Here is a 27673-nt window from a genome sequence, read left to right as displayed (position 1 = left end):
ATTAATTTGTCCAGTTCCGCATCGATCTTTGGTTTCAATGCGAAAGGCACCCGTCTGGCTTTAAATCTTATTTGGGCTACGTTGGGGTCTAAGTTTAGGGAGATAGGGGTCCCCACATACTTGCCCAACGTGTCCCTGAAGACGTCTTGGAACTCGTTCAGGAGGCTGTCCTTCAGTGACGGCTCAGACATTCGGTGGACGCCGGTGAAACCCATGCCAAGGGCTCGGAACCACCCCATGCCTAGAAGGCTAGGTAGCTGCTTTGTGACGATAGTCAGCGGCAGGTCTTTTTCGTAGTCTCCGTAGGTGACTCGGAACGTGCCCACGCCTTCGAGGGGGACCCAGTTCCCCTGGTAGTCTAGGATGCACAGTCTTTGCTTGGATAGCTGGTCCTTTCGGAATGACAGCAGGATGGTCTTCAGGGTCGCCCACGACATTATGGAGAGAGCTGATCCGGTGTCGATCTCCATCGAGCATGGCTTGCCGTTGATTTCGACCACCGTGCTGACTTTGTCCTCGATCACCGTGCTGGCCTGGTCTATGTATATGCTGCGGCCATCTCGCGGTTCAAATTCGCGCCGTTTCTTCGCGCCACCTTCTCTCATTGGATGCTTCTGGCGCGTCGATTCTGGTTGGCTGCGGCGCTCACGTGGTTGGTGTTTTCTGGGCAGAATGGCTCTACAGACTTGCGCCAAGTGCCCTTTTTTCTCGCAACGCCTGCAAATAGTCTCTCTGTATTTGCAGGACAGTCTATCATGGTGCCCGCAACAGCTGGGGCAGTTTCGCCAAGGGCTGCCTGCTTCTTTTCTGTGGTGCTCTGTTCGGAAGACGTCCTCATCAGACTCGGACTCAGAGCTGGATCCGGCGTCTTCCCTGTGCACTGGTGTGGACTTGGGACTGTCTTTGCTGGTCAGCGGACGCTGCAGCATTTCTGTGGCTTTTGTAGAAGCTTCATGAGCCCTGGCCTCGTCTAGGCCTCCAGCAAGCGTTAAATCAGGCTTGGCGAGCAGACGCCTTTGTAGCCTTATGTCTCGAACACCACAGATTAGTTGCTCAAGCAATGCATCGTCCAAGTCCCTATAGTCGCAGTGTGTTGCGGCTTTACGCAGGCTCGCCATGTAAGCGCTGACTGGTTCTCCCTCTCGTTGTACGCGCTGTCTGAGTTGGTATTGTTGCACGAACTTGGAGGGCACGGGAGCGTAGTGAGCCCGGAGAGTTGCCATCAGGGTGTCCCAGGAAACGGTCTGGACCGGTGTTGGCTCACAAAGTGACTCCGCCATCTCGAACACGTCCGGTCTGCAGTGGCTTAAGAAGAGGGCTCTCTTCCGATTAGCGGAGAGTCCTTGCATGTCGCTGGCTTCAAGCGAGCACTCAAACCGTGTTAGGTACGAGACCCATTTTTCACGGGTCGGATCAAAAGGCTTGGGCGGAACATAGGCAGACATATTCGGTATGCCTCCTGTAGTTCGCCTCGTCGCCTAGCTGAAGCTTGTGGTCTCACTGGTTCGCTTCTTGTGGCCTCTATCCCACCTTCGTCGCCAATGAAGTGGTTCGGGAATAACGAGAGGCACAACAAGCAAGTGACAACAGCTCTTTAATATACAGTGAGACTTCAGCAAAAACTCAGAGGCTGCATCCCTCCTTATATACAATCCTGGAGGGACTGTCAGCCAATCAGAACTTAGGCAGGTTTGAAACTCCCGCTGAAAAGTATCAATACATAACAGTAATATGTTGTCATTGTAATATGAACAGTGACAGTGTGTTCCAGAAATAAAGCATTTGTTGCTTTATTTGCTTTGTCAAATGCACACTGCCCTGTTCCCAGTTAACCTTGAACCTTCATATAACTGTCACCCTGAACATATATTTTTCTTGTTTTTTCTTGTTTATTTGAAATTACGGTAGAGCAAACTAGAATACTTTTTCTCCTATCAGTAATGCTTTGAAGTGTTTCCGCTACTGCTTTTGCCCTTGCCACACTGTAGTTCCCAGCTACTGAGGCACAAGTAAGCTCTTGCTTAAGACCTATTTTAAGCGAAGCTAGAGAAAGTGTATAAGCACCCTTATTAGTGAACCTGATTTAAATCCTTTTAGTCAAGGGGTACTTATTTTCATTGTCTTTATAAATAAGTGGAGTTGTGGTGGGGAGGGGAATGATGGAAAGTAATAAAACATATTCCATGATGCAAACTTTGGCCTTGTGTTGTAACAACTTACAGTATGCGAGTACCTTAGGAGCAGAGCTTGCATCATGCATCGTGACATGTTTGTAATTTTGGTAAGTTCATTACTAGCCTCTGCCTCTGTCTATAAAAAACTTGCCTAGTCTGATTTTTTCAGTATTAAGCAGAGTGCTTCAACAATTTTGCTGGGCTTTTTGTCATTGTTGTTTGATTTTGCCCTTGCAAAATTATGAAATATATACAGCATAAATGTACTGAAAACATGGATGGAGCACATTAATAGTTTATTAGTGCATGTATGTCCATGAGCAGCAGAATTTGCAAGTTGATCTATTGGCCAGCTGAAAGGAGAACTGATTGGCTGCTTGGTTTTAGCATCTGAAAGTCAGCAGGATTGGAAACATCAGAGAGTTGGCTATATACTGGTTATATGGGATTGTTGTGCACCTTACAATTAATTGCACCTTTCAATTAAAGTATCTGGCTCTCTTTCAGGTGTTACACCTTCTTTTGAGAAGTAGACAAAGAGTTTCTTTAAAAAACCCTGATCCAAAGACTTGCCAAAAAAAAAAAAAGCTCAAAACCCAATATGGATGGTCTATATCCGTGATGGCGAACCTATGGCATGCGTGTCACAGGTGGCATGCAGAGCCATATCTTTGGGACATGAGCCATTGCCCTAGCTCAGCTGCAGTGCGCATGCATGTGCCGGCCACCTGATTTTCTGGCCTTCTGGGCCCACTGTACGTCGGGAAACGGACTGTTTCTGGCCTCTGGGTGTGGGAGGGGAAGGCCATTTTCGCCCTCCCCAGGCTCCTAGAAAGCTTCTAGAGCCTGGGGAGAGTGAAAAACTGGCCTTCTGGTCCCACAGGAATTTGGGAAATGGGCCATTTCCAGCCTCCGGAGGGTCTCCAGGGAGCTGGGGAAGGCCGTTTTCACTCTCCCCAGGCTCCTAGAAAGCTTCTGGAGCCTGGGGAGAGTGAAAAACGGGCCTTCCGGTCCCACTGGAACTTGGGAAATAGGCCATTTCTGGCCTCCGGAGGGTCTCTGGGAGGCTGGGGAAGGCAGTTTTCACCCTCTCCAGGCTCCTAGAAAGACTCTGGAGCTGGGGAGGGTGAAAAACGGGCCTTCCTGTCCCACCGTGCCATCATGCATGGAGCACATTGAATTATGGGTGTGGGCACGCACGCATGCAACCCCCCTGCATTCCCCCCACTTTTGGCACGCAATGGCAAACAGGTTAGCCATCACTGGTCTATATAATTCTTAAGAGTCAAGATCAATTCAAAGGTAATTTTATTTTGTTCTGTCCTAAATTTTCCAAAAAATTCTACTGATGTTATGTCACATTTTACTGCCAAGGGTTTAACTGATGAGAACTAACTTCTCTGATAGACCCATTTTATATTACATGCCTTCTGTTAATAATGATTATTTATTTATTTAATTTCTGTAGCTGCCCAATTATGCCAGACATCACCTAAAACTGATATTCCTACAATTCACAACTCATATCTGGGTGCCCCATGGGTTACAAATCGCCTAACCCAGCATATGTACTCGCACATATAACACATTCAGACATACAATACTTTTTATGGTGTGGTTTTCAATGATGAGACACGAGCAAAATAAATATTTAAGTTTCCTTTTTCTAATTCATTGAAATAATTTTTCAAAGTTTCCATGACAAGCATCTATTTTGTAACAGGTAACAGCAAAAAAAAAGTAAAAAAGTTACTAGCATGTGCACTGACATAGAGATGTACAAATCAGATGGTCAGTTTGGCTATCTATTCAGTGAGCCTTCCAAAAGAAAGACTGAAGTAGCAAGAGATTGAAAGGCAAGGAGACTAGGAAGTCTGTCTGAGAGTTGAAGACAGATGTCACACTTTAAAGTACAGAGGATTCCTCTTTTATATTGTAATGAAGTTATCTATTGTTCATTTTCAGGTAGTCATTGAGTAATGTTCAGCAACTGAACCTCAGCAAAACAGAAGGACAGAATAAATGTAAGGACACAGAAATGGAGATTCAAATACTTTTGCAAAATGAGAACTTATCTTACCCTTTCAGATTATTGGCATTTCACATAACATTGGGATTGTCATGAAACACTGAACATAGAAACATAGGGCTTGAAGGGACTTCGGAGGACTTCTAGTCTAACACCCTGCCAATGGCAGGGGATCTTATACAATCCTGGTAAAATGGTGGTTCCCATCTATTTTTGAAATAGTGCACTCACAACCCCAGGAGGCAAGCTATTTCAATTATTAATTATTCTCATTGTCAGAATTTTTTTTTTACTTCTTGGTTGGATCGCTCTGACAATTTCCCATCCATTACTGCAGATTGGAACTGCTAGAGAGAAGCTATCTGAATCCTCTTCCTGTCACCCAAACTTTCAAAACTCTGCAGTCTTTTTGCCTTCTGGAATGCAACTCCTCTATCCTGGAAATCCAGACTACATTCTACCACAGAATGGTATATTTCTATTGTTTCTTTCTATGTCTACTTCTATTTCTCACAGGTTCATGCAGCCAATAGGACTGTGCACATTACCAGAAACATTTGGAGATGCTTCAGCCCAGTTTGATCACTTTTTCTTTATTACAGCAGCTCCTCTTTATTTTTGAGGTTTCTGTGTAAGACTGAAAAAAAGTGCATTAATTAAAATTAAGAGCAATTTATAGAGCAGCTAAAATTATTTTTCAGGCTCAAACAGAAACAGGAAAAAGTAGGAATTACTTTAACTAATAGCCGATAGATGAATGAATTGCCATCAAGTAGTTGTCAGAAGTAGAATGTTCCTATTCTGTTATTTCAATTAGAAGGCAAAACTGTGCAGTGGGAACAATACAGTTCTCGGGTATCATTAATACAGAAGTAGAAACTCAATGTTTAGGGGTGCATAAGCTGAAAGTCTACATTCAGCATGCATAAAATATCTGCATAAAGTGAACATATAAAGTAAGTTTGGGTTTTATCCATTGCTTGGTGCATTTAGCATATTTTTTTGTGAGGTGAACTCCCCCCCCCATTTTAGCAGTTTTCATGATGTCAGCTCTTTATGCATCACTGCATATTGTGCACACACTCAACATACACACACCCACAACCCACACACACGTACACAAAGATAAATTGCAAAATAATAAAAAGTATTTCAGATCATAAGTTGCTGAGAGGAATCCACTCCCACTAAATAATCTTTTGATCTTTAGTTCATTGAGATTGACTTCCTTTCTTCTTCCTCCAGCTGATACTCAGCTTGGTAAATATTTTTTCTATGAAAGAATTGGAATAAAGTAACTTTCCTTGATACTGGAAGCCCAGCTTACAATAAGTAAACAGTTACAATAAGTACCCTTGGCGAGGAGATTTTTCAATCTATACTAAGTATTTTCAAGGAGGCAGGGTTTTCCTCCCAAGAAAATGGAGAGATGTAGCAGCCTTTTATTAGAAAAGAAAACACTCCTTTACTAAAAACTCAATTAAGTGAAGGAAGAAACTGTTCCTGGCTGTAGATTTAATCATCTTAACAAAAACTGATAACATTAGATAACAGATCTATAATTAATGTAGTTCTAATTACTAGAAGACTGGTCAGCAGATAGGCACATTGCTGCTTGAGTCCAGCAATATCTACACCTTGAATTTCTAAACTATTTTTTTTCCCGAGGCAACAATCCCTTCTCACAAATACAGATTTAAAAATAAATGAATTGCAAGTTTTCTTCTCTGGGTAGATCAGTCACTGTTAGGCCTATTCTTTGATTAAAAACCCAAAGTTCAGGAACAAATATTTCTTATACAAAAGTATGGGAAAAGATTTTTATCCTGCATTTCAGCTTGAAGACCATCTCTTCTTTAAAAAATGGAAATGAGAAATTATAGCTCATGAAACTAACTGCCCCTCTTGTGGACAGTTTAGCAACTCAGTTACTAGTACTAGCATAACTGTGGTTATAGGATGGTCTGAGAAATTGAAAAGAATCTCAGGAGGCAATAGAAAACTTCTTGAGTACTAGTGCCAAGAAAACTGCATGGATGTGTGCATGAAACCACTAGGAACCAAGCTCAACTTAAACTTTATCTGACTAACAAGAAGCACACAGAAAAACAATTGTAAGGTAGCCACAGAAGAAAGAGAGGTATCATCCTCTTGCCTTTATATATGAATTTCCTGAATTTATTTGGTTATTCAGAGAAGAAATATGTTGGATTAAATGGGCCTTTATTCTAATTCTGCAAGTTTTAAAAATACGTTTCTAAATCCTACACTTAACAGTAATATTTAATAGTAGAAAAGACTCAGAATATATAGTTGAATACATTTATTTCAAAAATGCAAGATTGCCACCTTGTGGTTATTTCAGTAACTTACTATCCTGACAAGATCTCTTCTATTTACTTGGGAGTAACCACAACTAAATACTGTTTATTTCTTAATAAGGCTTAATTAGTCTGAAAGATATTTTAAGGCGTTTTTCCAGACAAAAATATTTCAGACAGTTTTCTTCCCTAGCCTCTTTTGAGTCAGTGTTAAAACTAAGGTACTTTCTGCCCCAATACTGAACCTAATTGTGAATGCCTCATAGTTTTATGAGATGTAGTGTTTCATTGTAGCACCTTATTGTAAGCAGACTTAGAGGTTTCAGTACAGAACCAAAAGGCAAACTCACGCTTTTTCTTTAGACATGCGAATGGATCCTTTAAACATACGGTATTTTAAATGAATTTATTAAATAATAAAACGTGTGCTAATACACCGTGACTGTAATAGTACCGAAGATGCTAATCTAATTGCAGTTTCACTTTGAGGTACTTATAAACCGTCTTATTTGGCCTCAAAACCCCAGTTTTTGTAGTTATGTAGTTTTGGATTATTTTCCTCAACGAACCAATAAACTAGTGTTTTGAACTCCTGTGTTCAACGGTTGTTTTTTTTAAAAAAAATCTAGTTTTAGGACTTGGGCGGAGAACAGATCACGTTTTCAGTTCATGTTTATGCAGAAATAAGGAAAATTCAAAAGCGTTTACAAAACACTGTAAACTGGGTTAGGCACACTAGATTAGAATTATGGTGAGGGGGAAAAAATCTGAAGAAAGCAGCGGCAAAGTATTCTCTTGAGCAGGGGGTCTCCAACCTTGGCAACTGGCTTCCCCAGCTGGCTGGGGAATTCTGGGAGTTGAAGTCCGCCAGGCTTAAAGTTGCCAAGGTTGGAGACCCCCTGCTCGAGGACTCAATTGAAACCACCAGCAATACAAGAGTTCACTCCTAAACCAGCAAACGCCCGAGGAAAGAGTTCCGCTTTCGTCTTCCGTCATCTCACTGCCTTCACGTCACTTCCCCCCTCGCCGTCCCACGATTGGCTGCACGGAGCCGGATGCGAGGGCGGGCAATCCTTCCCCGTTGCCGCAGTGACAGGACCAGAGCACTCTTGGAGCGGGGGAAATGGCGGCGGCATCATCGTCGTCGCGTCGCTCGCAGCAGCATCATCACCATCACCCCGCTCACCCTCCAAGTCATCACTCAGTCCAGACGCCCGTATCTCCGCCTCGCAGCCCCAACCTTTCTCCCACCGGAGCTTCCCCTCAGCAGCGGCCCACTCTGGCCGGACTCGAGGGCGAGGCCCCCGCCAACAGCGGCCGGGAAGGGACGGCGGGAACCGAGAGGCCTTTTTCTCCAGAGAGCGCCTGCGAAAGCTCCGGGCCTCCGCCGCCTCCGGGCTCCGGAGCCAGCAGCGTCGCCACCACTAGCAGCAGCAGCAGCAGCTCCGCGTCTTCGTCTTCCTCCTCTGCGGCCTCCAGCCCGGCTGCTCCCGACAGCCCCGACCCACCCCCTCCGCCGTTGCAGCCCCTTCCTCCGCCCGTGGGAAGCGGCGCTTTTCGGGAGCTGCTCGAAGCCTGCCGCAATGGGGACGTAACTCGGGTCAGGCGCTTGGTGGATGCTACCAACGTCAACGCCAAAGATATGGCCGGGCGGAAATCCACCCCTTTGCACTTCGCGGCAGGTGAGAGTCCCGTGGGGCGGAGCGGGGCGGGGGGGAACTCAAAGTATAGCGCCGGGCCCGCCGTTTGGTTGAGATGCTTTTGCCACCGGCTCTGAGGTGAACAAACAGCCGCTCACCGTCCAAGGCCTCTAAGGCCAACGGCCCCAACTCCTTCTTGACCAAAAAAGAGGTAGTAGTAAGCCACAATTGGCTTCAGGCTTTCCGTCGCCTGCATGGAGCAAGGAGAAAAGCCTTGCACAGGAGGCAGCAAAAACGACTAGTTTCCTTCTGTGGGAACCATCCCCTCTGCTCTTGTCTGAGCCGCTGAGGGTAAAGGAGGGTTTGCCCTGCTCAGACTGGCTCTTGTACTGTCCAGTGAAGAATGTAGGAGGTTGTGCCTGCCTTCTTTGGCTTTTCATTCTTTCTGGGGGTTCAGGAAAGAGACAAACAGATAAATCAGGGAAGGGGTGAGGCGTTGCGCAGTGGGAAAGAATAGAATAGAATTTTTTATTGGCCAAGTGTGATTGGACACACAAGGAATTTGTCTTGGTGCATACGCTCTCAGTGTTATACTGTTAGAGCAAAGTAGGCTTGCACATTGTATTAAAATCATAAAATAGTTAATTGGTCAGATTTCAACTTAGTCTATGATGTGAATCCAGCCATTGTGTTAATATGGCGAAGGAACCAAGAAAAGTGTGAGGGTTTGGCTCAGAAGGGCTGCCTGGAGAATGCCCATTCTGAATGGATCCTTTGATGAAGAAATGTATAGTTCCTAAGGATGAGAATAAGGAGTTCTTGGAAAAGGATTCTCTATATAACTTGGAATCATTCCTGGAAGGGTGAACAGTCCTGTATCCCTGACTATAGCATTCATTTAAAGAACAAGGAATGTAGAGCGTTTTAGGATTTTAATCCCAGTTTAGCAATAGTTGTTTCTAAGGCTCACTCCTCACATTGTGTTTTTCAGCCTATGGCTTTCATTAAATGTACAGTAATGTGAACTTATAATTATGCAGAAGATGTATCATCAGAAATTTTTATACGGTGTCTCAAAGATCATGTGGTATAGAGTTTCATAAATTAGACTTGGTAAAATCAATTGCATATGAAATTATTCCATTGAGTGGTCTATGTAGTATGAAGTAACAGAAATAAATTTTATTTTATTTATTTTATTTCGAATTTATATACCGCACCTTCTCCCAAGGGACTCAGGGCGGTGTACAGCCAGATAAAAATATGCAATACAAACATTAAAAAACAATTAAAAGGATATATATTAATTTGGCCCCAATTTAAGATAACAAACCAATTAAAAATTAAAAATATGTTAAAAAATATGTTAAGCCAGCCCGGCTTGCTGAAAAAAGAAAGTTTTAAGGGCACGGCGGAAGGCACCGAGGTCTTGGATTCTCCTTATCTCTGGGGGCAGCTGATTCCAGAGGGTAGGTGCCCCCACAGAGAAGGCCCTCCTCCTGGGGGTCACCAGCCGACATTGTTTGGCTGATGGCACCCCGAGGAGGCCTTCTCTGTGGGAGCGCACAAGTCGGTGGGAGGCCATCGGTAGCAGCAGGCGGTCTCGAAGATAACTAGGTCCTATGCCATGGAGCGCTTTAAAGGTGGTAACCAACACCTTGAAGCGCACCCGGAAGACCACTGGGAGCCAGTGCAGCTCACGCAGGAACGGTGTTATGTGGGAGCGCCAGGCAGCTCCCGTAATTACCCGCACGGCCGCATTCTGGACCAGTTGGAGCCTCCGGGTGCTCCTCAAGGGGAGCCCCATGTAGAGAGCGTTGCAGTAGTCCAGGCGCGAGGTGACGAGGGCGTGAGTGACTGTGCACAGGGAATCCCGATCAAGAAAGGGCTGATCAAGAAATTGATTTGCGATTTCACATTCCAAGAAAGAAATGGGAAAAGTAGTGGAAAAGCATAAAAACTTGAAAGTGTGATTCTTGCAATAATTTTACTTAAACAATTATTTATGGAATTGAATGGTTGATTTTGAAGAGCTAACTCAAAGACTGATTACATAACTGGCATTTTTAGTTTTGTTATATAAAATGTGAGAAACAATATGCCCAGAAATAATGGTTTTCTCTTTTCGGAAGCACTGTTTATAATTACAGCAAATGTTTTAAAAGTTTCCAAAAGAGGGACTTAAAGGATAGATCACATGCTTAAATCAGTTTAATAGACTTTGTCCCCCCAAACTGCTATTTCCAGTATTTTCTTGTTGGTCAGTATGAAACAAATACAGTATTATTTCCACAACCACATTTGGTACATAACTGGGAAAAAAATCCTCCCATTTATTACCCTGTTTGGACCAACAATATGGAAAACACATGTTTATGTTTGAATGCAGACTATCCAAAACCAGCTGTTCTCCCTTTATTGGTAAAACTCCACGACTTTTTTAAAAAAAGTTTTTGCTTGCTTTTCTGAGATGCATAAGATAAAATGAGGTAAAGCTATTTCAAATTGCTCCCATCATCTTCCTTCTGTTATCCAAATATTTTGTATTGTCAGTATTTTAAAGAAAAACCTTCTGGAGGTTCTAATATTTGTTCCAGTAATGTAGTGTAGTTTGCCCTGATAGCATATCCTGAATATATAGGGGTGCATAGATACATTAAGGGGGACGGTTTGATGTCGTGATTGTCAGGATAAAAACTGGGAGACTGAATTCTAGTGCTGTCTTAGGCACAAAGCCAGCTGGATAATCTTGGAAAAATCACTTTCCTCCAAGAAGGGAGGCAATGACAGACCACTTCCAAAACACCTTTCTGAGAAAATTGCAGGGACTTACTTATCCAGGCAGTCATTAGGAGTCAAAAACTAGCTTGAAGGCATAAACACATAATAAATGCATTGGAGATGATGCTCTGAGTTTGTATGTAATATTGATTAGGTCTCACCTGCAATAATCTGTGAAATTCCACCCAATCTGCATCAAATAGTTATAGGTTCAGTAATAGGGCATTGATGTGCGAATAGTTTTTTGACACTAGTCAGCAGTGCCATTGTATTAAAAATTACTTTAGAGGAATAAATAATATTAGATTCAGGAATGATATGACTTGTGGTAGGTTAGATTCATACTGGTAATACCAAGCAGTAAAATGGTGTTTTTGATGTGTGAAATAGTGTGGAACACAATTTGTTTTAGGATTACACTGTAATTCTAACCCATGGTATCAGAACCTTTAATCTACAGAGATGTAGGAATAGGTAGCTGAGGGAATAAAATAAACCAGAAATTGGTCAAGGAAACAATCATTATTTTATATTATATTATTTTAATTTACATAAGTGATTAGAAAACCCAAACATTCACGAAGCACAGAAAATGTAACACTCAAAGTGAATCAATTTTTTTTTTTTACTCCAAACCGTGGCAAATAAATTCATGTCCTAAGTTCTAATAATGTGCTTCATAGGAGATGTTAAAAATATAAAGTAAGGATGACAGAATTAATTGAACTGAATGTGCAACTCTTTCTAAGCCTATAGATAGAATAAGGGATGCACTTCAGAAACTAGTGTGAGGAGCCAGGACAAAAACTAATTTAAAGTAATTAGATTTAATTAAGATAACTGTAGATAATATGATTGTTCTAATAAAGTATTTAGTGATTTTTCCCTTCTATCATATAAAAACTAGTTTCGTAAAATTTTTAAGGTCTCTGGAGTTGGATATGCAAGACTTTCAGGGGCTCTTTGGGGTTGTGCATCTCTGCCCTATAATCTTGCTTGAGTGTTACAGAAATAATGTTGCTATTGAAGTTTTGATTGAAGGAATTAAATTCTGATGTACACGATAATGATACATAGCTAGTAGATTTAAATCTGTTTATTACTTGGTTTAGATCAGGGTGGATTTGATTTAAATCAACTCGATTTAAATCATTATTTTTAAAGAGCAACTGTCATTCCTGTCCCCCAGCAGCTCCTCCTCTGACCGATAATCCCAACATTGCAGAATATACAGCCTCATACTACATAACTAAGCTCCATTTCATGCTGAATAAACTAAATTATTAATGTATCTTAAATAGAAAACTATCTTTAGATAGATTTTTTACTCCAAAAGCATTTTATTAAAATAAATGTGATTAAAAAATCAATTTAAATTTTAAAAATCTGATTTTTTTGATTTAAAAAAAAAATCTTGATTTTTATCCATCCTAGTTTGGATGTTATTACTGTAGATGTGCACTTTGATATATAGCTATTTTTAAATAACAACTCTAGAAAGTTTCTGATCTGAATTAAAGTAACAGGCCAGTGAAGTAAATTAGATTATCTTATATATTTTAACACTGTTTGCTGTGGGAAAGGATTTTAGCAAGAAAGAAAAGAGGTTAGAAATATTTTTTGATTGGCATTTGTACACTTTTTTAAAACCAACAAAGCAAAATAGAGCTATACTATTTGCAGTGTATTAGCAACAGAGTAAATTATAAATGCAGTAAAATTTATTTTAGAGAGTTATACTCCTGTGTGTCATATAAAGTGGTAATATTTATGCATTTTATATTGCATTAATTCAACTTCTTTTCTAGGTTTTGGAAGAAAGGATGTTGTGGAACACTTGTTACAAACAGGAGCTAATGTCCATGCTCGTGATGATGGTGGACTGATACCTCTTCACAATGCCTGTTCCTTTGGTCATGCTGAGGTAGTTAGTCTCTTGCTGTGTCAAGGAGCAGAACCAAATGCCAGAGACAATTGGAACTATACTCCTCTGCATGAAGCTGCAATCAAAGGCAAGATAGATGTGTGTATTGGTAAGTACACCTTTGTTCAAAACACCTTAACTGTTTTTTTATGTTAAAAAATTGGTAAATATCAAAGCCAAAGCTCATTTAGAAAATCCATTGAGTAGTCTGTACAAATAATCTAACTGCATTTTATAGCTCATAATCCATGGTTCTTACTGTGTAATACAAAAAATAGAAATAGAATGAAACTTAATCAGCCAAAACAATGAATACATTCAGCACTGCCAAATTCAGTTTAAATATAAAATGCTACCATCTGTGGACTGAAAAATCTTGATATTTGATTCATAGAATGTTTGGGAATAACTTGCAACTTTTCTAAATGTAAGATAAGAGATAGCTGTCTATCCTTACCATATGTAAAATTTAAGAATACTTTTTATAATGTTTTCAGCAGGTTTTGTAGTTGTAATGCTGAATTACCATCATCATAAGACACTAATGTGCATAAATAATATTTGATTGTAGTTTAACCTCTATATCAGTTAGGTTTTGATATTAAACTTAATTTTCCTTTCCTTTATTGATTATTAAATTCTTGATTTGACAGTTTTTTTTCCAGTATAGTAAGTAAGTTTAATTGTAGTCATAGGTCATAAAATATAAAACATATCATAAAATACAATATAATAAAATAACTGGAATACTGTTTGTATTATAGCATGAAGTTATAAAACAGTATCGAATGTAAAAAAGTTAAACAAGATAAATCTGAGGCTACAAATAAAAAATATTTCTAAGTTTTGAATTTTGAATTAGTGATATCTCACTTTACTTTGTGTTTTAGAACAAATATTTGTATTAGCTAAATTGTTAATTTTACTATGAAGATCAAGAATAGATAAAAATGCTTCTTAGTTATCTGTATTATTAAAAGAAAATAGTTTGGGCTTCTTGTTTTTGAAAGTCTATGAGTATTTGGTAAAGTAAAATAGATAACTGCAACTTATTTGCAGAAAGTAAAGCTAATTAAGCTCCTAAAAATCAGCATTATTAGTGTTTTAACACTACAAAATACAATTATCACATACTTATTTGCAATAAAATATAGCAATTTTCAATATTGTTTAGGGATAATTATTGTTAATTTTGTGTTAGCAAAGTGACAGATGACTGCATGTTTATGATGCTTGGTATATTTTAGAAGAATCAATGTAACAGACAATCTGCTTACTCAGAAAACTTTGTAACAAATTATATGTGCATATTTTCTAGACAGTAGATGTGTTCATGGCAAAATACTTTTTGAAACTTTTACACCAAATGTCAGTTAAAGGAGATAGAGAATGTGCTCTGTACATTCATGTCAATTCTGTATTGTCAATAATTAGTTTAGAGAAAATTTGCAGTCTAATAGTAGATTTATGGGTCTAAATTGTTATGTGATATAAGGAGGGATGTTCACCCTTGAGGAAAAACCAGTCAGTAGTTGAATAGTCTATTAAACAAAAGCAGCTTTCTGGATTATGATCTTTGTTGGAAAAAATTGGCAGCATGATCAGTGTATATGTTTATTGGCAGTTGCATTTATTCTATATGCCAAATGTTTGAGAATTATTATTATTTCTTTATTCAGTACTGCTGCAACATGGAGCTGATCCAAATATTCGGAATACAGATGGAAAATCAGCTTTAGATCTTGCAGATCCTTCTGCAAAAGCTGTACTTACTGGTGAGTACATATGATTGTTAAGACATATAATTAGCTTCTAAAATTCTATCTAGATTTTCTGGGATAAAAACAGAACACTGTATGTGTTGATTTACTGCTATTAAGGGATCAAAATCTACTTTGCTTATTGTGTTTACTTTTAGGCATATGATAGGACTTGGAACTTGTAATTTAATGATTTTGGTTAAAGTTTACGTAACTATAAGTATTCTTTAAGAAATCTGCAAAGGTTTAGGATGGAAATGGCACAGAATTGTACAGAAGTGACATTAATTGCATGCGTGGATACTTCTATGGTGTGAGTACAATCCTCATCGTGTTGCGTTATCTCTAAGTGGCTTTCCATATTACTATATCCTGGGCTTTCACCAATGGTTGGGAGTAGGAGGCTGTGAGTTGCAGAAGTTTTGCTTCTTAGACTGTTGGTTCCAATTGGTGATGATAAGGGAAAAGTCCATTTCATTACTCCTTAATTGTGGCGTACCATAGTGGTCAGTGCTCTTTCCTTTCTTCAAGAAACTCAAAAAAATTCATGAAGCCCTGGGTGAGGCCATCTTTCAACACAGGCTCTGATGTCATCAATATATTGATGATACTTAATTTCCCATCTTGACTTTGAGCCAAGCATGTAATACCATTGACGTGTTGTATTGGTATCTAGTGGCTGACAGAGTCTGAATAGAGAAAACAGAGTTATGCTTGGGTTTGGAAGCTATCCAATTCCAGAGAATTATCAGCTTTACTACTGGATGAAATCACACTCCTTCTTATGGAACTGACTTGTAAAAGGGATTCTTCTGGTCTTTTAGGTTCTGCTGGTTGAGTAGGTTACAGTTACGTCCAAGAAAACTTTGTACAATTAAATTTATTGCAACTCCACTGGCTCTAATCATAGTCACGCCTCATTTACTGTTTCACTGACTATACTATCACTTTGTACTCTACAGTGGGCTGTCTTGTAAAGTAATGAGAAGCTATAGTTGGTCTCTAATATAGTGCTATCAGGGCTTCTACAGGAAGTAGTGCAAATTGAAGATGGTTCTGCAAAAAGTGGGACTGACAACCATGGTGAAGAACGGAGAGCTAGCGAGTAGACTGATTCTCCTCAGACAAGAAGAGGATAGATTACCCACATGCAAGACAGCAGTCCCTGGCCGATTTTGAGCACTGGGAGATGATGGGAATAGCCATCTTGCTTGCAACCACGGTCAGTGCCTTTGAAAAAACACTAAGTTTGAAGGCTCTCTTACAATTTAGAAATTATGTTTGGAAATTGCTTGTTAACTACTACTAAGCTATTGAAGACCTTCAGATCAACAAATGTGAAAAATTCAGATGAGTTTGCCTTCAATTCTTAATGAAAGAAAATTTTAATCATAAGCTTAAGTATTTTTTAAAAATTGATATTAACAGCAAAAGCTGAATAAAACATTGATCCTTGAAAGTTATAAACTGATTAATTTTAAGTAACTTTAAAAATTGGACACGAGAGAATTAAATATTTTAATTAAGGGAGACGAATATACAGGCCTGATTGACAGGAAATTAACTAGGACTTATTAAGTGATGCAAAACATAAAGTGAAAGTACTGAAGGACACTTTTGAAAAACAGAATCAGAAGTTGATATCAACAGTGTCAATAGCAAGTGTTTGCTTCTACAGATAGACTATGTCCAAAATATGTTATGGAAGAAATAGCAGATGAGAAACAAGTTTTATTTGACATGATAGAGATGGCATTGAAAATGGATCTATAAATGACATTCTATGAACATGACATGGAAAAGAATGTGCCACTGGACATAACAAATGTGCCACTGGACATAACAAAAGAAACTGGTTGATGTTTCAAAAAATACAAATAATGAACAAGGAGAGTAACCTGAATAATTTTTATATTGGATTTACAAACAAGGATTGTTAAAGCTTTGAGAAGAAGAGGCAAAGAATAAATAAAAAGAAACCATATTTTATTTGATTGGATTAAAAATTAAGACTGTTTAAAGTAAAAAAAAATGAAATTGGTTTATTTGATCAAGGTTAAAATAAAATACGTTGCTATTTTGATAAACCTTAATTCATTAACTTTCTGGTGTTACCAAGACTGAAAATATCATGCTTTGTGGATTTGTCTATAGATAAGAGATGGAATATGGATGAAGAGGTCATGCATTGTAAACGAAGAGGGAATGAGGAGTTACTAAAATTATTTATAATTGAACTGAAGGCTGAAGGTCACCCTTTTCCTTCTTGTTATTATATTCTTTCTTTTTTTCTTCCCATTTTCTGATTTTTCCTTTTGTACCTTTCACTCTTTTTATTTTTTTAGTTTTACACACATACGCATACATACATACTGTCTTTCGTAATTAAGGTCACTTTCATATGAAGAACAGTTGCAGGAATTGGGTATGTCTAGTTCAATGAAAAGAAGGATTAAGGGTGACAGCAATGTTCTAAGGAGCTGCCACAAAGCACCAAGAGGTAGGACAGGAAGCAATGGATGGAAACTAATCAAAAAGGGAACCAATCTAGAACTAAGGAGAAATTTCCTGACAGAACAATTAATCAGTGGAATGGGCGTTGGACTTACCTGATACGCCTCTTCTCTGTCTGGCGCCCATGGCAGTCATGCCTGGGTAATGACACGGCTGTCATCCAATGACCGAGTCTCCTGGAACTTTCAGCACCGCCCCTTCCTGCTGTATTCCAGTTTTGAGGCGAGGCTGTCCAGAAGACTGGAGTGTCTGTAGAGATAAAGCAGATAGTAAAAGCACCTTCCCACCCCCAGGACCCAGGGACGGCCGGAACGGGTGGGGCTGACTGCCATGGGCGCCAGACAGAGAAGAGGCGTATCAGGTAAGTCCAACGCCCATTCTCCTGCAGGGCGCCCATGGCAGTCATGCCTGGGACATACCAAAGCATGGTGTCTCCTAGGGAGGGAGAGGCCGGACCTGCTGTAGAACTCTCCTGCCAAAGGCAGCGTCCGCCGACGCGTAGACATCCAGACGGTAATGCCGGATGAAGGGAGAGACAGACGACCACGTAGCGGCCCGACAAATCTCGTCCAAAGGAGCCTGCGTGGACCAGGCGGCGGTGGTGGAGGCGCTTCTTGTGGAATGTGCTGTAATATTCGCAGGGACCTGTAGGGACTGAGCCTCGTAGGCTAATGCAATCGTAGCTCTGATCCACCGTCCAATGGCAACAGAGGAGACCCGAGATCCCATAGTCGAAGGTTGAAAGGACAGGAAAAGAGCTTCTGACCTCCGAAAGGTAGCAGTACGAGCCACATAAATCTTGAGAGCCCTGCGGACGTCCAGCTTATGCCATATGAATTCCTGGCGACAGCGAGGCGAAGGGCAGAAGTTCGGAAGTGTGAGCTCCTGTGACCTGTGGAAGATGGTGTTGATCTTCGGCACGAAGGCCGGGTCGAGGCGAAGCACCACCCTGTCCGAATGAAATATGCAGAGGTCGGACCGCACTGACAGGGCAGCGAGCTCAGAAATCCGCCTGGCGGAAGTAACAGCAACTAGGAAGGAAACCTTGAACGATAAAAACTTGAGTCCAACATCTCTCAAGGGTTCAAACGGGGGACCCGTCAGAGCAGAAAGAACCTTGTTCAGGTCCCACGAAGGGAAGCGGTGAACCGTTGGAGGACGGAGATTGGTAGCACCCTTCAAAAAAGATCGAATTAGAGGATCTGTGGAGATAGGAGAGGAGGATGAGCATGAAAGGATCGACGATAAAGCAGCCACCTGGCGTCGAAGGGTATTAGGTGCGAGGCCCGCATCGAAACCATGGTGAAGGAATTCCAGAAGGTGAGGAATAGACGCTTCCGTAGGGGAAATCCCTTTTTTTCGACACCAAGAGGAGAACACCCGCCAGGTGGAGCCGTAGATCCGCAGTGTGGATGGTCGGCGTGCGGCCTGAATGATGGGGATTGCCCCCGGAGGAACGTGAGCCCTCACTAAAAGGAGCCGCTCAGTCTCCATACGGTCAGTTGAAAGGACCGAGGATTCGGGTGGAGGATGGGCCCCTGGTGGAGAGAGATCCGATCGTCTGGGATTCTCCAGTGTGGAGCGACGGACAGGTCCAAGAGGTCGGCAAACCACGGTTGGCGTGGCCAGTGTGGTGCCAACAGGAGAACTTCCGCTTGCTCCGCTACTATCTTCCGGACGACCTTGGGAACCAGAGGCAGAGGAGGGAAGGCGTAGAGCAGCTGATTCCGCGGCCAAGGACTCCGAAGTGCATCCACCGCCTCCGCTCCCGGACAGGGGAACCGAGAGAAAAAGCGGGGAAGCTGTTGATTGCCTGGAGCTGCAAACAGGTCCACCGACGGGGAACCGTACCGGATGCACAGGTCCTTGAACAGGAGAGGGTGCAGGCTCCATTCGGCCGGATTGATGAGAGAACGGCTTAAGGAGTCCGCTTGGATGTTTGTAGCTCCCGAAATGTGCTCGGCCCGTAGCGAAGACAGGTGAGACTCCGCCCAGAGACACAGCTGGAGGGACTCCTGCATCAGGTGACGTGAGCGAGTTCCCCCCTGGCGGTTGACATGAGCCTTGGCCGAGACATTGTCCGTGAGGACGAGGACATCCCGACCAAGGACATGAGGCTCGAACTTGAGGAGAGCGAGACGGATAGCCCTCAGTTCCAGGGTGTTGATATTCATGCGTCGTTCGTGCTGGGACCAGAGGCCCTGGGCTATGTGCGACTCCAGATGAGCCCCCCAGCCCAAAAGGCTGGCATCTGTGGTGACTACAGTCCTGAGCTGGTCTCCGAACGAAGAGCCCCGGGATATGGCTGACGATGTCCACCAATCGAGAGAGTCTAGGACCGATGGAGGAAGAGCAATTCTGGAGGCCGAGGTGCTGGTGAACCGCCGCTGGTAAGGAAGTAACAGCCACTGCAGCTCCCTGCTGTGGAGACGAGACCATGGCACGATGTCGTAAGTAGAGACCATTTTACCCAGAAGGGTCGAGAGACCCAGAAGAGAGGCGGAGCCCCGCCTCCGGAACCTCAAGGCCATGTCAGAAAGGCTTGTCTGGCGGTCCTGAGACAGGGAAACTTGGAGAGTGGCTGAATTAATGACGGCCCCCAGATGTTGCAGGGACGTAGAAGGAGCCAGATGGCTTTTGGACCAATTAATGGAAAAACCATGCCTTTGTAGAATGGACACCACCGAAGCTATGTCCTCATGGGCCGAAGGTAGAGATTTAGAGAGGATGAGGATATCATCCAAATAAAAAAGAGTACGAATAGGGATCGAACTAATGTGGGCCATAAGGGCTGCCATCACCTTAGTAAATACCCTGGGAGCAGAGGAAAGGCCAAAGGGTAAGGCAGCATACTGGAAATGCTGACCATTATATGAAAACCTAAGAAATTTGCGGTGGGCCGGAAGTATGGGGATATGGAGGTAAGCCTCCGTCAAATCAATGGAAGACATGAAGTCCCCGGTTCTAATGCAGAGCAGAATAGTTCGGAGTGACTGCATTTTAAAACGGCGGTATTTAACGTGCCGATTTAGAGACTTCAAGTCAAGGATAGCCCTCCAACCTCCCGAAGATTTAGGGACAAGAAAAAGGCGGGAATAAAAGCCCTGGCCACGTTCTTGAGGTGGAACAGGTTGAATGGCTTTAATGGCCCGGAGGTGTTGGATAGCTTGAAAAACTCTAGCCCTTTTAACGGGGTCCAGAGAAACAGGGCAACGGATAAAATGGGTGGGAGGGGAGGAACGAAATTCAATCCTAAGGCCAAATCGAATAGTGTCCCTAACCCAAACGTCAGAGACGGATAAATCCCACTGGTCTGAAAAAAGAGATAATCGGCCGCCCAGTGAAGGATCCGCACGATCATTAGCGTGCCCGCCTAAAGGGACGACCCCTCCCTCCCCGAAAGGGGGACTTAGAAGCGAAACGGGGCCCTTGTCTGACCTGGTTTCCGAATTGCTGGGGAGGCCTGGAGGTAAAGGAGCGGTGAGGCCGGTGCTGAAAGTAGGTGGGGTCGGAACCTCGAAAGGAAGAAGGACGAAAGGAGCCTTGAGATCGGTGATCAGACCTACGAGTCATGGAGGGAAGGATTTTGCGGTGGTCTTTTGTCTCAATTAATAGAGGATCCAGAGGAGCTCCAAATAATTTGTCAGCTGCGTAGGGAGAGGATGCCAGGCGCCATTTATTTCGGGCATCCGCCTGCCAATTCCGGAGCCACAGAAGGCGTCTTGATGTAATAGAAGTGCCAATGGCCTTGGCTGAAATTCGGGAGGCATTAAGTGTCGCATCAGCGGAGAACTCGGTCGCCGCGATGATTTTATTAATGTCCTGGTGTGATCGATGGTCCGAGGCAGGGATGCGATCTTGCAGCTGACGTAACCACAATATAGATGCACGGTTAAAGAAAGATGCGGCTGAGGATGCTTGGATAGACCAAGCAGATGCTTGGTGACCTTTGATGAGGGTCCTCTCAGCCTTCTTTTCATCAGGCCGTAAATATTCCTCCGAAGGACCTGTGGGAGGCGAGGACGTAGCCAATGAGACGATGGCAGGGTCTACCGTAGGAACCTGTAAAAGGGAGGAGAATTCCGATGCCATGTTGTAGAATTTTTTATCTAAGTTGTTCGGAATAGGTCCGGAGCTAGGAGAGGACCACTGGCGTCTCAAGACCTCAGAAAATAATTTTGGAGCCGGAACAGTGTCGGACTGCACCTTAGGTTCCTGGAAGAGGATCGATGTAGGATCAGCCGGCACAGAAGAGGAAGAAGAGGAAGATCCCTCAATCCCTAGACGAGTTGTTGTTTTAGCCTTATAAAGTAAAGATCGAAACATATGGGGTTTAAACAGCCCCACAAAGGCTGGTTGATCAGGTTCCAGCCCTTCATCCTCAGACAAGTCCTGGTCAGGTAACTCCCCTTCCTCAGACAGAGAATCCTGACTAACGGAATCTTGGTCAGAAGCATCGGCAGTGGATTCCTCGAGAGAAGATCGAAGGCGGGAGTGAGAGGACACTCTGTCAGCCTTCCTATTGAAGGAGGAATGCCCCCTGGAAGGATGTTGTTGAAGGCCCTGGGCAATTCCCTGCCGAATGGCCTCTGAAATAAGTTCAGCCAGGGGAGCCTGCATGTCCTGAGGCAAGTTAGTTGCTTGCAAGAAGGCTTGAGGAACAGTATTAGATAGACAGGAACCCTGCGGTTCTTGGTCAGGAAGTGGTGAGCACTCGTTTTGTGCCTGACTATCCACCGTCTCAGATGGGAAGACGGATGCCACCTCCACTGTATTAATGCCATCGCCCTGAATAGACCTGTCAGGCGACAAGTCACGAGAAGAGCCAGAATGGGTAGGAGGTTCAATGGGAGGAGGGGCAGGTTGACCTTGAATTGCTTTGGAATGCGCCCTCTCGAAGGCCTTCTCCATGGCCTTGTGGCGCCTGTCTTCGTCCCTGGTAGGGGCTGAGGACCTAGAGGGGGCAGAACGGTGAGAGGAGGTAGCCCTGATTTTGCCCCTGTGGCCAGTAGAAGGGCCCTCTTCAGGATCGTCATTATGGCGACGCTTCCCTTTAGATTTGGACCGAGAGGGAACGTCCGCCATCTTGAATGACTGCGGCTCTTAAAATGGCGCCGAGACTCTCCAATAAACAATTTTTATGGCGCCGGCTTCTCGCTAGCCTGGAGGCTTGAAGGCGAGGCTCTCAAGTGGCGCGGGGATTTCCCTCGCGCCAACCAGCTGGAGAGGGGAGATTCCGCCCGACTAAAAAAAACCCCTCCGATACCTGAAGAGAGGCTTGCCCTTCTGCTCGGAGTCCTCACACTCACACACACACCGAGCGGAAGGGGCAGGAGCGCGGAGATCAGCGTCGCGCTTGAAGCGAAAGGACTGCTCGCTCGAGTATGCAAATGCCGCCCGGATTTGACAGGCAGCACTAAAAGGGCGCGAAACTCCTGTAGCGCTCGTCAGCTGAGAAGCGCTTTGGGGAGGGGGGGAGGCGCCTCCAATCGCCGTCGTTAAGGGCTCCTTAGTGCGATAATTGCGGCGGAGCCAGCGATTGAGCTCGTGCGCTTGTATAGAGCCCCTCAGCTGTTCAGCGCTTTCAGGGAGGGGGCGCTCCCAACCGCCGCTGTAGAAAAACCTCCTGACGATCCTTGCGGCGGAGCAAGCAAAGCGAGCTCGTGCGCAGGCAATTTTGAGGGAAGCTGCAGTCTCAGTCAAACCCAAACTGCATCAGAAGTTAATGTTTTAAATTAGTAAGGAACTAAGAGAAATCTACAGACACGACTGTCAGGAACAGACCGAGTCGAAAAACTGGAATACAGCAGGAAGGGGCGGTGCTGAAAGTTCCAGGAGACTCGGTCATTGGATGACAGCCGTGTCATTACCCAGGCATGACTGCCATGGGCGCCCTGCAGGAGAACAACTTCTTTCCAGAAATTGTGGGTGCTCCAACACTGAAAGTTTTTAAGAAGAAACTGGACAACCATTTGTCTGAAATAGTATAGGGCAGGAGTGTCAAACTCGTGGTCCACAGGCTGGATGCCACGCCCATCCCCAGTTTAGCAAAGGGAAAAAAGTCATGATATGTCATGTAACGACAATGTGACGCCACGAGTTTGACACCCCTGGTATAGGGTCTTCTGCTGTTGGACTAGAAGACCTCCAAGATCCCTCCCAACTCTGTTATTCTGATATTCATCCTTTGTTTACATAACACCACAATTTTAAGAGTTACACTGATCGTCATCTGACTGAGTGCCATTCAAGGTGGTAGTTAGAATCTTTGGTTTTCTCTAGGCTTGGTTGTTTTCTTGCAGAAATTTTATTACCTAATTAAGTAACATCTTCAGTGTTAGAAGAGGTTTGCTCGTATTTATATACAGTATTTTTATTTATTTGTTTATTTGTCTATTATTTTTACAAATAACTAAAGGTGGTGAACTTACACAACACACCTTCCTCCTCCTATTTTTATACAGTAGCTTTCCTTTTCAGTGTTAGTGGGCAACTCTTTATGGTTCAGGATTTGGATTTTGGCAGTAGTCCTGTCCTCATACCGTAATATAATCAAGTAGGGTGGGCTTGCTCACAATCTTAGTTTCTTTGCTCATCAATTACCTATTTACTCATAAACTGCCATTTTCAAGGATCACAGAGACAAGCCTTCTCAGTTGCTGCCCCCTTTGAAGTCAGCCCTTCAGTATATACCAGACTAGGAAACTAAAATTATGAATGCTAGTACTACTTTTTTATTTTTTTTATTTTTTTTTATTTTTTTATTTTTATTATAATTTTTAATTTTTTTATTTATTTTTATTTTTTTTTATTTCATTTCATTTCATTTTATTATTTTATTTTTTTATTTCATTTGCCACCCTTTTCATTTTGAAGTGATTCTTTTATTATAGGTTTATAGTAATAGAATTTTGTAAGACTAATGCACTTACCCTCTCCTGCCTTTATCTTTAAGGAAACTAGGGATGGTCAATTTTGAGACATTTTCTCTAAATTACTTTTCTGCTTTGTTTTTATTTGATTGTTGCCTTGGTTGCAACTCTTCCTCCTATTTTTTTCAGGGTTATTCTTACACCCCATTACATCTAGACAAAAATATTCCCCTGGATATCTGAATGGCCTGCTTAGCTAAATTCCATCCAGTCACATCCAAACAAATTTTGTACAATTGTTTCAACAAAAAGTCAAAACATTTTATTAAATACATGATTATTTTTCTCCTATAGATTGTCATTTCAAATTAGGGCAAATGGGATTTGTTTGAGAATTGCTTAATATAGGCCCTAAACTCTTTGATTAAAGAAGTCAGTCTTAATCCTAGACAAGGCCCTGATGACACATCTTTCATTTTAATAATGCAGGCCCTAAATCCAACAGATTATCCTAAATTAGACCTACTCGTAGACAAAGGAAACAGTGGAGAGGTATGAAGGTTGGTATAATTAGCCATGAAATTTGATTGATTGATTGATTCAAATTGGAGTAGTCAATGGAAGATAGGGGTGTTAGTACGATAATACCCTCATCTCTCTCTGCCAGTTTTATTGCTTTTAAAGTAGCATTTAGTCCTGATAATAATCATTCTCCTTATTGTGAGTTTAGCTCCCAGTACATTATTAGACAGATACTGTACATGCGTAAATGTGGGATCGGAGTTGCTCTAGTTGAGAATTCTAAATTAAGTGAACTAGTGAGCTTGCAAGTGCTACTTTCCCATTCTTTAGTACAACATTAATCTCCCATTCTGTCCAATTTTGAGTCAGTATTGAGTATTAGTAAGTTATATAATAGAAACCTTAACAGAAATTTGCTGATTGCTTCTGGTCTCTCATGTAGACCTCGTTATGTCACCTTTGGTGATTTGAAAGCAATCTTTGAATAATTATTTAGAGATAATTTATAGAGAAAGTTGATGTATACATCTACAAATTATTACTAACTAGTGCTTCATAAAAATACAGAAATGCAGATCAGATATGCCATTATTTGTGACCTGGAGAAACAATCTGAAATTGTTTGCTTCAATACCTATTCTAAAGTATGCATTCTTGCCACTCATTTTTCAGGGTTTTGTGTCTCATAGCTACCAAAAGAGGCCTTTGAAGAATAGGAATGTTGTCTCTAAATCAAATTCTGCCCTCCTGGCCAGACTGCTTAAAGAGAAAGCTGTTCAGAGAAGCTCTTGATGATATCCTAATCAAAAATATGAAGAAAGCCATGTCCTTAATCACCATCACCACCACCACCAAAAACAAAACAGGGATAGCAGAATGCCCAGTTACACTTCCCATTCTTTCGTCTTTACAGCATTCAAACAGATCTGCAGAAGAGCCATAAAACATTGAGGGTGGGTGATAGTAGAAATCCCAAAATAGATTATGCCAGAATGTCAGGCAGAATCCCTTATTCACTCACAGAAGGGTGGGGGGAGTAACAATTTAGTGAGTGTCTTAGCTTCCCTGTGTATAGAAGATTAATGGAATTTGCAGACAACTAGATTCACATGAAATATCAAATGCATGGGTCACAAAGATACATTTCAAATTTGCCATGCCCCCTTGACATCCCAATCCTCAAGTTTTCATAAGATAACCAAACAACAGCTGATCGTAAAGATCATAAGATGTACAAGCTATCAGATACAGTTGCAAGAAAAAGTATGTGAACCCCTTGGGATTACGTGGAGTTTTGCATGAATTGGTCATAAAATGTGCTCTGAACTTCATATAAGTCACAACAATAGAACAACACAGTCTGCTTAAAATAATACTACACAAACATTAGATGTTGCCATGGTTTAATTGAACATAACATGTAAACATTCACAGTGCAGGGAGGAAAAAGTATGTGAGCCCCTAGCCTAATGACTTCTCCAAGAGCTAATTGGAGCCAGGAGTGAGCCAACCTTGACTCCAATCAGTGTGATGATATTGGATGTGTTGCTGACAGCTGTCCTGCCCTTTAAAAACACACACCTGTTTTGGGTTTACTGGTTTCAAGAAGCACTGTCTGATGTGAACCATGCCTCGCAGAAAAGAGCTCTCAGAAGACCTACAATCAAGAATTGTTGACTTGCATGAAGCTGGAAAGGGTTACAAAAGTATCTCCAAAAGCTTTGATGTTCATGTGTCCATGGTAAGACAGTCCACAAATGGAGAAAGTTTAGCACTGTTACTACTCTCTCTAGGCGTGGTCGTCCTGTAAAAATGACTGCAAGAGCACAGCGCAGAATGCTTCATGAGGTAAAGAAGAATCCCAGAACGTCAGCTAAAGACCTACAGAAATCTCTGGCACATGCTAACATTTTTGTTGACACATCTACAATAAGGAAAACATTAAACAAGAATGGAGTACATGGGAGGACACCACGGAGGAAGCCATTGCTGCTCAAAAAAAATATTGCAGCACGTTTGAAGTTTGCAAAAGAGCACCTGGATGTTCCACAGCACTACTGGCAAAATATACTGTGGACAGATGAAACCAAAATTGAGTTGTTTGGGAAGAACACACAACACTATGTGTGGAGAAAAAAAGGCACACCACACCAACATCAAAACCTCATCCCCACTGTAAAACATGGCGGAGGGAGCATCATGGTTTGGGGCTGCTTTGCTGTCTCAGGGCCTGGACGGATTGTTGTCATTGATCGGAAAATGAATTCCAGAGTTTATCAAGACATTTTGCAGGAAAACATACGACCATCTGTCCGCCAACTGAAGCTCTGCAGAGGATGGGTGATGCAGCAGGACAATGACCCAAAGCATACAAGTAATTCAACAAAAAAATGGCTTCAACAGCACAGAATATGCCTTCTGGAGTGGCCCAGTCAGAGTCCTGACCTCAACCCGATTGAAATGCTGTGGCATGACCTTAAGAGAGCGATTCACACCAGACATCCCAAGAATATTGCTACACTGAAACAGTTTTGTGAAGAGGAGTGGTCCAAAATTACACCAGATCGTTGTGCAGGTCTGATCTGCAACTACAGGAAACGTTTGGTTGAGGTTATTGCTGCCAAAGGAGAGTCAACCAGTTATTAAGTCCAAAGGTTCACATACTTTTTCCTCCCTGCACTGTGAATGTTTACATGTTATGTTCAATTAAACCATGGCAACATCTAATGTTTGTGTAGTATTATTTTAAGCAGACTGTGTTTTTCTATTGTTGTGACTTAGATGAAGTTCAGAGCACATTTTATGACCAATTCATGCAAAACTCCACGTAATCCCAAGGGGTTCACATACTTTTTCTTGCAGCTATAGGTTTAATGAAGCAAGAGCTTCTCTGATTTATACTCCATAGTTCCAAGAATAGGATTAGTGGATTATCTTGGATCTCATGCAAATAAATCACCATATCAAATACAACAGAATAGAGCCCCTTAAGGGGAAAAAAAAAATACGTTGTGCTCTCAGTAGTTTTACTGGAGATGGTTTATACTTTTCTGTCCACCCATCCCACCTATATTCCTTTTATGACCAAGGGCTCCAGGGTTAATTCACATCCCTTAATTTTGCTGTTATCACATCC

The 27673-nt window shown here is 42.3% G+C and overlaps 1 protein-coding gene across 1 annotated transcript in view; it reads left to right on the top strand.

Moving 5' to 3' along the window:
- The first annotated feature begins 7647 nt into the window (after window positions 1-7647).
- TNKS (tankyrase) overlaps window positions 7648-27673 on the top strand; it is a 107146-nt gene continuing 87120 nt past the window's right edge. Inside the window, exons 1-3 of the mRNA XM_070938478.1 lie at window positions 7648-8206; window positions 12754-12978; window positions 14549-14644. Of these exons, the coding sequence (XP_070794579.1) occupies window positions 7648-8206; window positions 12754-12978; window positions 14549-14644 (880 nt within the window). The remainder of the gene's footprint in view (window positions 8207-12753; window positions 12979-14548; window positions 14645-27673) is intronic.

Source organism: Pituophis catenifer, unplaced genomic scaffold (genome assembly GCF_029215685.1).
Source record: "Pituophis catenifer annectens isolate HBS135680 unplaced genomic scaffold, rPitCat1.0.hap2 SCAF_2, whole genome shotgun sequence".
NCBI lineage: Eukaryota > Metazoa > Chordata > Lepidosauria > Squamata > Colubridae > Pituophis > Pituophis catenifer.
The sequence above is the reverse complement of the archived record's forward strand: the minus strand, read 5'-3'. Positions and strand labels throughout refer to the sequence as shown.